The sequence below is a fragment of the Aplidium turbinatum genome, chromosome 7 (genome assembly GCF_918807975.1).
Source record: "Aplidium turbinatum chromosome 7, kaAplTurb1.1, whole genome shotgun sequence".
In the NCBI taxonomy this organism is placed as follows: Eukaryota; Metazoa; Chordata; class Ascidiacea; order Aplousobranchia; family Polyclinidae; genus Aplidium; species Aplidium turbinatum.
The window spans coordinates 21,442,330-21,458,967 of NC_137478.1; the positions used below are offsets into that span (position 1 = coordinate 21,442,330).

The 16,638-nt window shown below is 36.9% G+C and overlaps 1 protein-coding gene across 1 annotated transcript; it reads left to right on the top strand.

Moving 5' to 3' along the window:
- Positions 1–5,878: 5,878 nt before the first annotated feature.
- LOC145774418 (transgelin-3-like) lies at positions 5,879–9,748 on the top strand. The gene is made up of 5 exons (XM_082585667.1): positions 5,879–6,077; positions 6,733–6,837; positions 7,385–7,474; positions 8,557–8,739; positions 9,196–9,748. Exons 1-5 carry the CDS (start codon positions 5,931–5,933, stop codon positions 9,277–9,279), a joined length of 609 nt encoding a protein of 202 aa, XP_082441793.1. The 5' UTR covers positions 5,879–5,930; the 3' UTR covers positions 9,280–9,748.
- The last annotated feature ends 6,890 nt before the right edge of the window (positions 9,749–16,638 follow it).

Consider the following 16,638-nt stretch of genomic DNA (forward strand, 5'->3'; position numbering starts at 1 on the left):
TGAACAGTTTTATAATAAAATTTGCGTTTTAACGATGCAAAAATATGTCCGGATTAAATGGCCACCTCGGCATCTTGTGAGAAATAGGATTGGACCGAGGCCTACCGATTGGACATATTAGGAGATGACAGAAGCATGAGTAACCTTTTGAGACTAACTTATTTATTTTCACGGTTAAGAATTCAAAATATGTGCATACACATTATGGTGCAGAATTATTATTTCTGAAAAACTCATCAATACTTCAATGTATAAATATCGCGTCTTTGCAACATCTCTTCCAGTCATTTTTTTGCCTAATCTGTCTATAAAACTCCTTGTATGGAGTGTTTGAGCACGTAAATAATTTTTATTTATCACAAGCAAAAAAGTGTTTGTACCCCGGAGCCAAGCTTAAGATTCTCAATCTTCTATGTGGAAAATGCAATCTGATTAATTGTTGTACGGCATCACGAAAACAGGGCGGAGACTTTGATGCCAAGCTAATGAAGGCAGTTGAAGATCTTGTTATGCTTAACTATTCTCTGTGAGATGAAGCATCGCGACAAGCTGAAATAGTTTAATGGTTTTAAAGATATTTTTCCAAATTGATTACGTAGAGTTATGAGAGCAAACTTTTAAATTTAGATTAAATTTGCTTTTGTAACAATTTGGAAAAGTATGGTATGTTTTTAGCAACTCCTCATGTTTGCTTGATTTCAGTTAATTTTAAATTTAAATTAAAAAGTTGTTTTTTGTAAAATAAACCCAGACACAGGGCGTACCAACGCACGAGCTTCAAGTTTGACTAACTTAGAGGCCGATCTGTTATGCTTCATAGCAGTCAAAATCGCTAATATCAGTTGATGATTTGAGCAGTAGGCTAGTTGATAAATACAGTTTTGTGTGTATTTTGAGTTAATTTTGTGCTATTTTTACCATACAAATAATAACTTAGATTAGATTTTTGTACTTACGCTGGAAATTCGAAAAGCACCTCGCAACACCTGCAACAAAGAAAAAAATGTCATTTTTGTAACGTAAAACTTGGAGTTTTGCCGTGATTTGAGATTCAGTGAATACATTTTGGCAATTTGAATTTTGAAAACTATCATTTTTAAGAGATACAAATTACATTTAGCCAAGAGTTCAACATCAAAATTACATCGGCCTCCAATCATTATTTATTATAGTGTTATCATGCTAGTAAGGCTTGTGTACTGTGTAGGCCTATGTGCTGTAGGTCGCTATGGTTTGAAGCATGATTTTCAGAGCGAAAGTTTGAGTTTCCAATGTTGTCGCGTTTGGCATTAAAAATGCGGCGACTGTCCCGCAACGCCCAAGTTCTGGGTAAATTTATCTTTTGAGAATTAATTTTATTCATCAACCCTTTGACCACCACCAAAAATTTACCCTACCGTCACGCATGAGTGATCACGAGTTTGTTGGCCTTAAATACCTCATGTATGAATCCCCCCTCAATAACCCCCCCTTGAATGTCGAAGAGCATTTCTTTCTCTTTTCAAAAATGTAAAAAGATTATTTTATACAGTTATATTAATTAATTTTTGACCTCGCAAAGTTATCTGCATTTTTTTTCATACTTTTCTCACTTCAACCCCAAATAAAAGCTAAATTTTCAGCTCTTTTCGTGTTGAAATTTAATAAAATGTTTGAAATCGGCAACACTGAAAAAACAGTTTCTAGCGCGAGACGGTAACGCTCTCTCGTTTGAAGCGAGCGCGGAAAATCTAAGCAAAAATTTTTGTCCAAGTTTGGCAGTAAAAATCTCAAAAAGTCTAAATACAAACCACACTTTTTTAATATATATTTTACTTCTCCATTGCTTTATCTTTGATTTAAAAGGTCAACGAGCATCAACGATGCCACCGTTTGCAAGATGTTGTGGTTTTTAGACTTGCACTCAAATATGAGTGCTAGTAAATTTGCTAAAGCAAAATAGACAGAGTACATGATAAACGCCAAAAACCTAATTAGAAAACATTGGTAGAGATAAGTATATCTGCCTTTAGACCATCTGAAAGGATAAATTTTGGAAAAAGTTTAAGAATTTCATGCCACCTTCGGTCTACGTCATGGCTGCAATATTCACTTAAATACAACTTTGGGAGAAGTAATTTTACAATTTACAAATTATAAAAGACAAAAAATTCATGGGATTAGATAGATAGATAGTTGTTTATTGGCCGCTGCAAAAAAAAGATGTACAATAAATCAAACACAATGTACAGTAAAACTGTTGAACAGATTACAGTAAAAAAAAAAACGAATAAAAATGATGATAGCATCACAGCAGCGGGAGGCTGCGAAGTGACCGTTCAAGGTCTTCAAGTCAAGCAGCCACCCTTATCTCATCAATGATAATTATAATTGAATAATTGAGACAAAGAGATAATAATACATAAATAACGGTGAAGCTGTCCAAGATGATAAGAAATTTAAAAAAAAAAAAAAAGAACAGTTTAGGTAGGCCAACCTTCCCTATATTACAATTGCAAGTCTGCTTAGTAGGTTAATTTAGCATTTGCCTAATATGAGTCAATAATTTTCTTTTTGTACATTCTTTTAAAAGTTGTGAAGGAGGATTTGCAAATTTCAACTGATATATTATTCCAAATTTTTACACCAGAGTATTTAATAGAGCGTTGTAATTTAGTGGTTGTGTATCGAAAATAATAATAATCTAGGTTGGTAGAGTTCCGAGTAGTAAAGTTGTGAATTTCGTAGCATTTTTTAAAGTAATTTTGAAAAGTGTTGGGTAATAAATTAAAACTAAACTGGTACATAAATTTAGCAATTTCAAACCTGTACAGATCTTTTAACTTCAGGATATTGAGTTGTTTATAAAAGGGTGTGACATGGTCAGCCCATTTGCCTTTCGCAACAGCTTTGACTGCCTTATTTTGCAAAACACCAAGCTTTCCAATATGTGTTTTGTATGACGACCCCCATATAGTCAGTCCGTATATTAGGTAAGGATGCACCAGAGAATTGTACAGCTGAAGCATAGCTTTGGTTGATAAACAATGTTTCAATTTAATGAGTATGCCAACAGATTTGGAGAGTTTGGAAGAAAGAGCATCAATATGAGAAAGAAAAGAGAGATTTTTGTCAATGAAGATACCAAGGTATTTAGCAGTGTCAACGTTTTTTAGTTGGGTATTACCGTAAAACACTTCAACATTTGTTGATATTTGGTTGGTCTTGGGTGCAATTATTAAAAAGTTAGACTTAGAAGCATTCATAGTGAGTGAATTGGCAGTGATTCAACGTTGGATTCCTTTCAGTTCAAGATTAATTAAATTTTGAAGACTTAATAAATCATCGGCTTTAATGACAAGACAAGTGTCATCAGCAAATAATCTAGGAACACAAGAAACACAGTTAGATAGATCATTTATGTATAGTAAAAAGAAACGTGGTCCTAATATGGATCCTTGAGGGACACCAAATTTTATTTCTTTTAATGTACAATTTTCTTGTCCTATAGACACAAATTGTTTACGGTTTTTCAAGTAGGAAGTAAGTAAGGTATTGGCAACTCCTCGAATGCCATAATGATCGAGTTTATGCAAGAGTTTTTCATAATGAACTGTGTCAAAGGCTTTTTTAAAATCTAGTTAAATAAGTCCAGTCAATTCATTGTTCTGCATTTGCTCATATGAGGAGGTAATAATGTCCAAAGCAGCATGACTCGTTGAATGGTTGGCACGAAAGCCATATCGAGTAGGCGTTAAGATCGAGTGCTTATTTATAAACGATGTCAATCGTTTGAACATTAACTTTTCTAGAATCTTTGAAAAGCATGAGAGGAGAGAAATTGGTCTATAATTATTAGTTTCAAGTTTGCTTCCAGATTTATAAATTGGAATGAGTTTAGCAATTTTGAGAACACCTGAAAATATGCCATTTGAAAATGCGTGGTCGAAAAGGATGGATAGAGGCAAAGCTATGATGCTCGAAGAGATTCGAAGGAAATAAGGCGAGATACCATCACTCCCTGCTGGTTTATTTAATTTTAGATGGTGGATTTCTTCTCTTATTTTGTGCACATAAGATTATTTAAACAACGCAAAAGTATCAAACATTTTTGCATTGTTTGAATACTGTTATTATGAAAAACTACAGTAGGCCATGTGTTAATTCCAAAAATATAACTTTGTTGAAAAACGATTGATCAATGATTGACTAACTTAAAACATCGAAAGCTATTGGCTTTCCTACATTATCACTTAGTTTACATCAAATGGTTCCAAATACTATTAGCAAGCGGATGAAGTAAATACGACCCAATAATATATTCTAAGGCAGTGGCAGGGCCGTGTTAACTGCTTTCCGTGACCCCCAACCGGGAGGGCCCACTTCTGTTTGGTGGCCCAATCATTTTAGTTTGTTTAATATTTTTTGACTGTTTAAAAAAGAAATTAGGGCTGCTGCAGAAGCTCGATAATTAATCAATAGCTTAAATCATGCAAGGTCGTATTTACTGCTTCCCAAACCTCCCGGCTGAGGGCCTATACCTACATTTAGAGGCCCACGTATTATTAGTTCGTGAAGCGTTTTTCGGGTATTTTACATGTAACATTTAATATGTAATTAACATTTAACATTTAATACGGCTGTAACCTAACTCTTTCTTGTCCTATTTTTAAGAGCCATCACTACATATAGGGACCCACTAGTGGATTTTGAGGGAGATAAAGAGGCTAACATGGTGCTCACACAGCCCTTGGCAGAGGTACCAAGCTAGGGCTCTCAGATGTCAGATCAGATGCTGTCCATGAGGCTCGAGCGCTCGGACTCCACACTGTGCTGAGCGTGACATAGCATTGCATGAAAATACTCACCAAACTTTAACGGTAAATAATTAGATTACAAAGACAAGCGATTTTATTCATGGCTAGTTTCATTCTCCAGGCCACCTCCATTGGCTTCAGCAGCTATCCCCAACAAAGTTAGAAGATATATTTTGGCTACAGCCTTGTGCTAAGACTATTTGAACAAATTGAAAAAAAAAACAATCTGAATGATTGGAAGAAAGAGACTGAAATAGTTTTAAAATATTTCCTTAATAGCCTATAGTAAGTAGCTACTGTTTCTGCTAATGTCATGGTTTTCTAAAGAGTTTACATTTTAGTGAACGATTGTTTCCAGTTAGTCAGTCATCAGTGAGAGTAAGAACAAGCCATTAAAATATTGAATGATTTTCATTATGATAATTACTGATTGATTTTTTACCATCTAAAAGATTTCATATTGGTAAAATCTTGATAGCCTACTAAGCGACTAGATGCAGGGGTTTCAAAAAGTACAAAATGTACAACTTCTTAGTAAGAGAAGATTGGGTCAAATAAAAAAGTTGCCAGTATCGAAAGTACAATTTTAAAAAAGAAATGCCTATTGAAAGCAAGCTTTAAACTAAACCCCGGCAATTTGCTATAAACTCTTCAAAGTAACAGCTATTACAAATTCAACTTGCTAACGAAAAACAAACTGATAATAATCTGAAAAGATATTACAGGTTTAAGCACATGTGGCGTAAAAATATTGCATATCTTTTAATCGTAATTTGGGTTTTCCTAAGTTTTCTTAGTTTCACATGCCAAGTACAAAATTTATTTTTAAACCTATAATTTATGTTTACAGATTAGACTAAAATCTGTATATAAAATTTAAAAATTGCAGTATTTGACAGCACTTTTTCCTATCAATAGATAGCAGGTAGGTAAGGAGTAAATTGCAACCAACTCCTTTTATGGGTAGGCTATGTAGCGAAGATTAATTGGACATTGCGGTCTCTTGATACTCTAAATAGATTATTGTATAGAAAAAAAAATAGATACCAAAAATTTAAGCTATCTTTGCTTTCAACAGGCAGTAAGGTTACAAACATTTTGTTTACAATTAAAATTTTAAGTATAAACTCCATAATGTCATACCGGCCCCAAGGATACGGATACAGCAAGGAATGTAGCAACAAAATCAATGCCAAATATTCCGACGACGATGAAATAGAAGTTGTTGCGTGGATCACAAGCATATTAGATGATGATGGACCTGATGGACGCGGCAAACAGGTAAAAACTTTTTTTTAAATCAGGCCAAACATATAACCATTAACCAATCAATTTTTTGTAAGTATTTCAACAACATTTAAATTTAAAAAAATATTTGGATTTTTGAACTTTGTTATTCCGGTGGTTAAAGTTTGTAATTTCTCTGTAAGTTTTTTTAAAGGTGGTTTGTTATATTTCTCTGACACAACCATACCTCTATTTTGCTTTATTTCTAAATTCTTGATTAATTTTGTTTTTCAAATTAAATAGTAAACATCATACTGTTAAAACATGCCGGATTTCTGTCTTCCACAGTGAAGTTTTTATGTAAAGTGTCAGTAATGGAAAAGACGTATGTTCTGGACCAATGGTTCTCAACTTTTTTATAATAGCAAACTGCTAAAAGTCACAAAAGTATATAGGCTATACACCGCAACAGAAGTTTGTAATAAGCCCAAAAGATTGTGAGGCTACAACTTTTGCTCCGTACCCAAAATTGTTTTTTAGTTATTGTCTCAGCGGATAAAGATCAATAGTTTAATATTTATTTCAATGTTGACCTTTTAAAATGTGCTAATTAAAAACAGCTCCATATCTTTCTGCATCTTTATGCTATTTCAATCTTTTTACAACGTTTGAAATCTTTCGTTTACATGTATTTCTATGTCTTATGCAGGCCTTTCACAAGTGGCTGCAGGATGGTCAGATACTTTGTAGTTTGATGAATAATTTCGAGAAAGGAAGCTGCAAGCCTAATCCAGTGAATCCACACGCCATACCTGTAAATATTAATTTTTAGACTTTTTAAGACTATAGTTTTTTGAAGTGATGTTTTTAGTGTAAATAATAATAATAATAATAATAATAATGTGTGTTTCTGTAGAAAGCACTATTCTTAGCGTATTAAAAAGTTGACAAGACAGAGTCAGCGCAGCCGAATAGGGCGCAACTCAGTAGGCAGGTATAATCATGCCAAGCGGGCAGAAGATTCAATACAAAGTGAGTGAATTAATACGAAGTTTCCACGCATTAACCTTAAAAAATTGTAATTTTTTTTAAAAAGATTTGATTTAAATCTATTGTAATACGTATGCCACACGTTTTTTTTTTTACAATTATTATTTGCAGTTATTAATTTTTTCTTTAGACGTGTTGATCAATCAGAGTGCTGCGATTAAAAATCAAAATTATTTCTCTCCCAAATTTACAGTTTTGGTTGAACTTTGAACGAAATTACGATGTAATAAAGATGATAATAAAATAACACGTCATCGTTGCATTTATTGAACAAAGGGAAGCTGCAATATAAACGGGTTTTTTTATCTTAGGCTATGAAAAAGAACCTCGAGATGGAAAACATTGGAATGTTTTTGAAAGCAGCTGAAGACTACGGTGTCAAGAAGCTTGATCTTTTTCAGGTTAGTCTTAGTCAAATGTATTATGGTCATAATCAGGTCAAGACAACGCATACTGTCTCTGAATTGACATTTATATGTCAATTTAAAGTATTTTATTATCTGGTGAATTAACCTCTTGTCCTAACCTAAGCAAACTGCAGACGTGATTATTTGACTCATTGATTCCGTTTGATGCGGTTCTTTATGATTAGAAATTATAGCCGCACTGCAGAAGTGTTCGGTAGGCTACAAAACACACCATTGTGTTTGGCCGCTTGGCCGAGTGAAAACATTTTCATGACGCTCGAAGGACGTGGGTTCAATACCGCTCCACCGCAAAGGATTTTGACAAGACGTTTATTATTTTCATATTTTGAGGCTTGCCAAAATCAGCATGTCACAGTTGCATGATTAAAGAAAATTGTTTTTTTTTATTAAGGAAAATTAGTTTTTTAGCAACTGGTTTATGTCACTTTGAACAGTTTCATGTAAAGATTAATTTGATTCAAAAATTTCATATTGTGTGAGTGCCAAATTAGCATGTTACAGTTGCATGAATACACAAAATTAATTTTGGAAAAATTTCATGATGTTGATTTGGGCAGTTTTGTGAAATATTAATCAGATTGAAATTACCTCGTATTTTGCGACTGCCCAAATGAACATGTTGCATTTGTGAGGCCTATGAATAAACAAAATTAGTTTTTAAGCAGCTGATGAATTATGTTGATTTGGAAAGTTTCACAGAAGTATTAATCAGATTCAAACATTTTATATTTAGTGAGTGTCTGCAATCAACGTGTCCCATGTATTGTGGCTGCTACCCTGCTCCCTGGCTCATACTGCTATGAAACTAACTTTTGAAATGAATCGTTGTTTCAACAAGGAAAAATAAACTACATGTTAATATTCTTCTTATCTCGGCCATGGTAACAAAAAGTTTACTAACAGATCCGCAAAGTAATGCTTTTGATGTACTTTTTCCATTGGAAGCACTCATGTAAGAAATTAAACAGCAGAACGCAAAGATGTTAACCTTTTTATAAATGAACGAAAACCATAAACTGGTATTCTTTTATCTGCAACGTTACTCTCCGTTCTAGACCGTGGATTTGTATGAAGCCACAAATCTCGCTCAAGTTCAAGTCGCAATGTATAAACTAAGTTCAGTCGCTATGAAGAAAGGCTACGATGGACCTCAAATTGGTGTCAAGATTGCAGATACAAATATTCGAGACCATGATGAAGACAAAACAAGAGAAGGACGAAACGTAATTGGCCTTCAGGTAACGAGCAAACGCCTCTCTCTCACGATTACAAGCAAATACTTGAAGTTGTCTCGTCTTTAAATCAATGTGCCAAAAAATTTGCCTCGTCCTAATTGTAGCCTACTCCCAAGCTTTCAAATAAAACTCAATTTTCACGAAAGCTTACTGCAAATTAATCACAACTTCAACAAAAACTTGTCCAATTATTTTTTGGAGTAAATATTTATAATGTTCTGCAAAAACATTTTAACTTGGCGTTTTTTTATTTAAACTTTTCGTAAACTTTCAACAGCGAAGAGAGATCTCCATTTAAATCTTGCCTGCAATACAACAAAGTGTTCTTTAAAAAGCTTGTTAGGAAATTGCATATAGCCTACTGTCGACACATTCATAGGAAACAGTTCAACAGAATTATTTTCAGTTGAAAAACTGCAGTTGCTCTATTATTATGCATTGACTTCAAATCTATTGTAGATGGGAACCAACCAAGTTGCGTCACAAGAAGGCATGACTCCGTACGGGCTTGGCCGACAACTTACAACTCAAACAAAGCAATAAATTAACAACCATGCAATCCTTATGAACTTTGGCAACAAAATGTGAACTTGATTCCAACGACAGTCTTTGATCGGTTTTTATGAAACGTTGCTATGACGCTATCTCAAAATTATGTTTGGTCTGTTATCGTGTGTCACATAAAAAGCAAATGAATTTGTTTCTATGAAGTCTGTTTATGTTGCAGATAAGTTAAAACACGGTGTTCGATTCTACCAGTGTATAAAGCTTTTTCTGTAGATTTCGGTGCAATTGCATGAATTCTACACGGTTTTATATCACTTGATTTGCAAACAATATTATCCACCCAGGCATCCATTAAGTAAATTCTTTAGTGCAACACTTTTTTTCACCCGTTGTTTCAAGAGTTGTGTAAACTAAAGTTTCTACTCGAAATGTGAATTGTTTAGTAGTAGCCGACTGTAGCCTGTCAGTTGTCTGTTTATTGTGAATAAATTGTTATTTCCTCTTTTTTGGTTGTCAATTTCAAGTCAATCATTTTTTGTAGCAGTCTAACAGAGCTTTTAAATTGTTTCTGTTTAAAGCTGTGTCATTCGATGAAGCCTAGTTAATACTGATTTAATAGTATCAGGAACCGGAAGGGATTTTTCGCCCCGTTTGCCTTCAGTTTTGAAATATTGTACACAAGAAACCTTCTTAAAAAATAAGTTTTCTCAAATTTCTCCTTGAACTTCGCGCAACGTTTAAATTTGATTTGGCAAGTATGAAAGATCATGAATGTTAAAATAACGATTTTGTCACAGGTAACTAAAAAATTTTGTAAAAATAGTAGAAATAGCCTAAGCTACTGGAATTTGACTTATCAACTTCGAAATGTGAGCTGCTGCGCTTTTTATTGTTCATCAGTTTCGTTTATCGCTATTTCAGCTGAAAATAAATAAAATTACGTAGTTACTAAGTTAAAATGGTAACACGGCTACTACGCCAGCGAAAAACCACTTTGTGCGATATGTGGTTACTCCTTGAAAGCAACTTTTTAAAGTGTAAATGCGAGAAGTATCAATAACTTTATAGTAAAAAGACTTACTTTCCAAATTTTTGTTTCAAATCTTTTTCAATCATAGCAATACTAGCCGATGATGCATGCTATAGCCAAACCACCGCTTAACCATAAACTGCGGCTCAACCTTTGTTCGGCAACATAGGTACAATTTTAAGTTTGGTTTTCTAAGTTGTGATAACTGTTTTACTAGAAGTTGTATTAACCTGAAACTTCCTGAGATCTCTATATTTTTTAGTTAGATTGCGTAGATCAAATTTCAGATGAAGATCTTTATCTGTTTCCAGGATAGGAGGCCAATTGGTTTTTACACCCTTAACAGGCGGCATGAGTACAATTTTGCCTTCGCATATTTTGTATGGAATTAATGCAAGAAAAAAAACATAAATGTTTTTTTGAAGAAATAATTTTTGTTATAATAAAGAAATACAACACAAATTATTTAGAATTTCAACGATAATTTCGGAAGCTCTTTTTATTTTTACAAGTAACACACGTTGTCCTTGCATGTGAATGTTCGCCGCAAACAGGTTGGACGCAAACCACACAGCTTTTCACAGTTTTACGTTGTTTCCGCTTCTGATCTCGGCAGACATAGATACTGCCAACAATCCAGTAGCGTAGCCAGGAATTTTGAAAGGGGGGGTTTTGACCACCCAGCGGCGGGGGGTCTGGGGGGCCTCCCCCAGAAAATTTTGAAAAATTACTTTAAATTTGGTGCATTCTGAGAGCATTTTCAACAAAAATCTGGGTACGAATATTCCTGTAAAATGGTGCTGTCTGGTAGCATAGCAAAAGGATAAGATCATGTTTTCTTCGGCATTTTTCGGAAATAAAGCTAAGTCTCTGTGTTTTCTTGTTGCTAATTCCTGGCTGAGATGTTTGAATGTTTGGTATTGGCAAAACTCTTATCTTTTAATGCAATTTTGTTTAAAACTAGGCAATTTTTTATTAGACTGAAAGCATCATTCTTAATATCGTGACGTCACACGCGTGCCAAAGGGGGTTGTAACCCCCAAACCCCCCCCCCCCCCCCCTTTGGCTACGCCACTGCAACAATCATAATAGGATATGCATAAGTGGCGTATTTAAAACGTTCCGACCAATCAAAACCATACAAAAAGAAGGCTATGCTTGCGCTGATTTTCATGCAACATTCAGAAGATACAACTGCATCTATGCTGTCTGTTAGCGTTGTAAAATTATGCCGCCGGACGAAGGTTAAGAACATTGGAAGAAAACTGTGCTTTTGTTGATGAAAACATAGGCCCTTGATATCAAAAGCTCAGAGAACGAAGACAAAAATTCAAACAGACAAATTTGGTTGACAAATGACTTATGTAAAAAAAATGTTATTTTTCTGACCTTCTTGTGATGTAAGTAGATTAGCGAGAATTTACCTTACCATTTAAATACAGGTTTAAAAAAATTGAATACAAAGCAAAATTATTGTACCTATGCATAGGCAAATTTTTCTCAAACACACTATATTTAACAGCTGAGTTATTTATCAACCATTGGTATAGTAAAAATTCACTTTTATATTTTCGCCTCGTGACTACAACTGTTTGAAATTGAATTTTGAAAAGTACATTATTTGCAGATTTCAAAACAGTTTATTACATTTCAACACAAAACTCAAGTGTTAACACAGCAGCCATCGCCTTGTTTCGTCATTCGATTCACGTATAGTTGTAGACCAATGGTCTAATTGAGTTAAACATACATTCGCCTTGTTCTTAAACGTATTATAGCATTGGTCCAGTTATTGTATCAATCGTTTTTACGTTGATTCAACATATGCAAACTTGGCGTTCTGCTTGATGTCCTGTGTTAGTATTAATGCAAATGTTATGTTAAGCTCTTTAAAATTCCTCTACACCACATTGTAAGAGTTTATTTTTGTCTCCTCACAAGAATCCAACCAGCACAGCTTGCATAAACAATTCAAAAGTTTTGAGAGATTTCAAAAGCAGCTAAGCGCAGCTGTCAAAGCCTTATAAGGATGCAAGAAACTAACCTCAACAAATCAGATTAAAACATTTGAAACATGTTTTACCTTGTGTTTTCAGTTTCTTGATTATTCTCTATGTGTTTTAATAGAAGACCCAGTGTTATCTACTTAAAGGTGCTCACGTGAGGGAAACTTACCTTGGGGGGTAAATTTCTACTATCAAGGAGAAAGATTTAAAAACAATAGACCTCGTGTGACATAATCAGTGATCCGGAAATATTAGTGAAGAGTAATTTTTCTTCAAATATTTGGCCAGGATGAAACAAAAGTAAAAAAAATGCAGACCTACGCGAATAATTGGCTTGAGTATCTAGCCACAACTTAATGTAGTCCTGAGGTCACTAAACCACTGAAATTTTCCACTCCACCTGATAGCCAACTTTCTATATCAGTAACAAAAAATCTGCAGATGTTGAATCAATGTAAAAAATACTAACTTGCCGGGTGCTGCACGATATTTACGATCTTAACATCTGGTACATACGACGATTATCACAGTTCCTTTAACAAGTTTATAAAAAAAAACAATCAGAATAACCAGGGCTTGACAAAGAGTGCTACTTGACAAAGGTGCGGAGAATTTCAGACGGCAGATCACATCACCAAGCCTTGCCCACTGTACTGACCACACCATACCTGATGTCGGAAGACCTGATGTCCATTGGCAGACATCAGGCAGTGTTTTATAGATAAATATTCTAATATTTGAAGCGAAAATAGGAGAAAAGAAAGAGCAACGACCACAGTAGGTGATCTGTTACAATATGCGGCCTGATTTATCAAGTTTTTGCAGACATGTGCCAACAGTTGGAGTTCAGTTTTCTAAAAGTCGTATTTAACCATCTGTCACTGTCACCATCTGGTAATCTTATGACAGTTCATGTCACCTGAGGCAACAGTAAAAAATGAGAAAACGTGATTTGATGTGAAATTTCACTCTAATTGTCCGCGGATTATCAACAAGCTTGTCATGTCTTCAAACATATATTTCTATCATTCACGTAAGCTAAAGTAAACCTAAGGCTATTAGAAAGAAGCCAGTCTTTTGTTTCATCATCCAAGACACACTGACGTTCCACTTCATTAGGTGTCTTGAAGATTGTGTAATCGTTAATGATGTGGTTTACAGTCTGTTCCTCAGCAACACATTCACAAGTCGGCAGCCGTGGCCGAGTGTCGGCAGCCGTGGCCGAGTGGTTAGCGCGTTGGGCTCGCAGTCGAGAGCCTGCATGTTCGACTCCAGCCACCCGCACTTGCTGTTGTTTCTCTGGGCAAGAAACTTTACGATAATTGCCTCTACCCAGTGATCGATTTCGAGTAATGGGTAGTACCAAATTTAAGTCATAAGTAGAGTAGACAACCGGAAACAGACCTTGCCGTCGGCTGCAGCGTGGGTCAGGTGTATGTCGGAAGGCGTACACCGATGCATAGCGCTCAAGTCCGCTTTCCCGCAATGCAGGATAAAGATAAACAAACAAACAAACAAACAAAGCCATTCCCCTTTGGTTGGTGCATGGTTGAGCGGAAAAGCGCAACGCTCTTATGGAGAGGGTTGGGGTGCATCCATGGGTTGTATCCAAGGGGGGGTGAGGGGGGTGATCACCCCCCCACTTATTAGAGTGGTTTGGAATAACTAAGACAATTTTAGCCCACTGTCTAAAAATCCCCCCCCCCCCGAATTCTAAAAGTAGATAGAGCCCCTGGGTGCATCCACGCCTGTCTTTGTAGTGTCAGGCCCATCGGACGGGTGTCGGAATCGGAGATAAACGAATGGAGTCTGGTGGTGTCTAACTTTCATTGAGAGTTCCATTCATGGTCCGCCCAAGTAGCCGCAGAGATGCTTTGTCCATCAGCTTCGTTGATCAGAAGTTGAACGGCTGGCACGAATGGGTGTCTTGATTTCAGTCATCGAGTGTGCTCTCTTGGAGGAGCAGAGATCTTAGAATAGAGATGGTTGGGCTCCAATGTCTGTCAACCGAGAGACAGAGTGACTTCTTCGCGACGAAGCCCAGCAGGTGGGATGCCAGCATGAGTGGGAAGATTGTCCAATGGTGTGGGACCCAGGCACCCGGTCACTGTGCGCAAAGTGCTGTTGATGGCAGTGAGCACTGCGGCATCAAACAGGTGCACTGTACTCTGCTGAGGAGTAGATAAGGGCGAAGGCTGCTACACGCAAAGTGTCAGTCCTGGCTCCCCAGCTAGAGTCTGCTAAGCGCTTGAGCAGCGCAGCGCTCGATGAATGTTTCTTGTGCAGTGACATCGAATTGATGACGATATAGGGTACGTGAACGATCTGTCTAATGTCACCCCGAAGTATTTTGGTTCAGGCAGAAAGACAGCTAATTTCCCTTATTCAGGACATTCAGCTCACGATTAGCTTCCATGTTATGTAGATGGAAAGCCGCTGCCACAGTTTTGGTTTTGCTGAGTTTCAGTCCCCATTTCTGGATATAAGCTGAGAGGATTTTTATGTCCTGGCTAAACGTTTTTCCACGACTTCGTGGAGTGGAGAATTGTCAGGTCGTCTGCGTATGCATATTTTGCGGAGACCGTGCTTGGCAGGTCGTGGGTGTAGATGTTAAAGAGAAGTGGAGCCAAGACTGATCCCTGTGGGACGCCCTTTTTCAGGCGTCTTAGTCTGCTTCGCCTTGAGTTATCAGTAGAGAGGGTGAAGCTTCGGTTTTTGACAAGTTCCATGATCATATGGACCATGTGCAAGTAAGGTCGTGCCAAACGAGGGCGTAGGCAGCTGTAAGATCAAGAAAGTTGTATTATTTATGTCATATTGATGCGCTTTAGTTTGAATGCTATCTTGATGACTTCGGCCAAGAGTATGGCCTGATCCACGGTTAATTTTCTGCGCCGGAACCTAGCTTGCTCCTTTGGGAGAAGTTGGTCGATGATTGGATTGACGCGGGTATAAATAAACGTTTCCGAGGATTTTGAAGGGAACTCAGAAAAGAGATATCGGACGATAGCTCCGTGGCTCCTGTGATGACTTGTGAGCCTTGTGAGGCTTAGGGATGGCAACTACTGCTCTTCTCAAGATTTTTGGGGTTGTGAGGTGGCGCAAGAAGAAAGAAAAGAATCTACATAGCCAGGAATTGAAGGCAGGGCCAGCATGGAGCACAAGCTCAGGGCAGATCTGATCCGACCCTGGAGACGTGTGTGGTTTCACTAGGCGGAGAGCGGCTGTGAACTCTTCTGGGGTAAAGTCTTTGGATATTGTTTCGTCTGGAGTTGTTTCCACTCGCCACAGCAGGGCAGATACTTTTTTTGCGACAAGACGGGATGCTTGGCGATTCTTTGTCTTGTAGACCCCGTTCTGCACTACCTGGGAAGCGATGGGATTTGCAGAAACTGGGAACTGAATTTGGATTCAACTTAGGTTGAAGCTGCAGATTGATTGATTGAATCTTTATCCTCGGACTGGGAAAGCTTTTTTTGAGAGCTTAATCTTGGCAGTTTTGCGTAGGCTACTTATGGAGGCTTTGAACCACTGACGCAGGGCCGGTCACCGAGATTAACGGAGTAACGTTTCCGATTGTTAAAGTCTTGTTGCCGGGAAAAAATTCCATCCGTTAGATGCCGCTGAAAGGAGAGCAGTCCTTAACGTGCGTTGCTCAAGCGCACACCCCCGAAAGTCGAACCAGCGCTGCTTAATTTTGAGGCTTCTTCGTTCACGAAGTCAACTGAACTATTGGGGCGGATCTTTCACGCCTTACATTCATTCACACATCGCATCATTCCCGCCTGTTGCGCTTGAAGTATTAAAAATTCTTGTAAGGTCTTTCATGGCAGCTTACCACTGGATCAACACCGAAAGGTTCAAGTAGGTTGCGACATCCGATAATTTGTCAAAATGTCATAAACCACGATTTAGAAGTGTGTTGTAAATGTCTTCGTACTTGTTCGTTCCAGATGAGCTCAAGACCGGCGCAGGTTGGGCGATCGATGGAAGGCAACTTGTACGACAAAGCCAACGTACATGGTTGGGTTATGGTCTATTGTATTCGTTAGCACAGCTCAATGATGTTGATGGAGTTCAAGTAAGCAAAATTATTAGGTGCTAAACGTTGTTGATGTAATTTGCTGTGCTTGGCATTGAGCACTTTTAGCAGCATTAATAATATTTATTGTTTAACATTATTTCCAATTCTGTGAACGAAGCTGAATTTTTTTGTTTCATTTTCAAGCGAACCGAAAAAACGAGTAAGTTGCATTCTACAGCGAAGTCGAACGCATCCAGCTGCGTTTTCATTGCATGGCAGGCAATCCATGTCACATCACTACAAAATTTCCAATAAATTATTACAAACCTATTCAA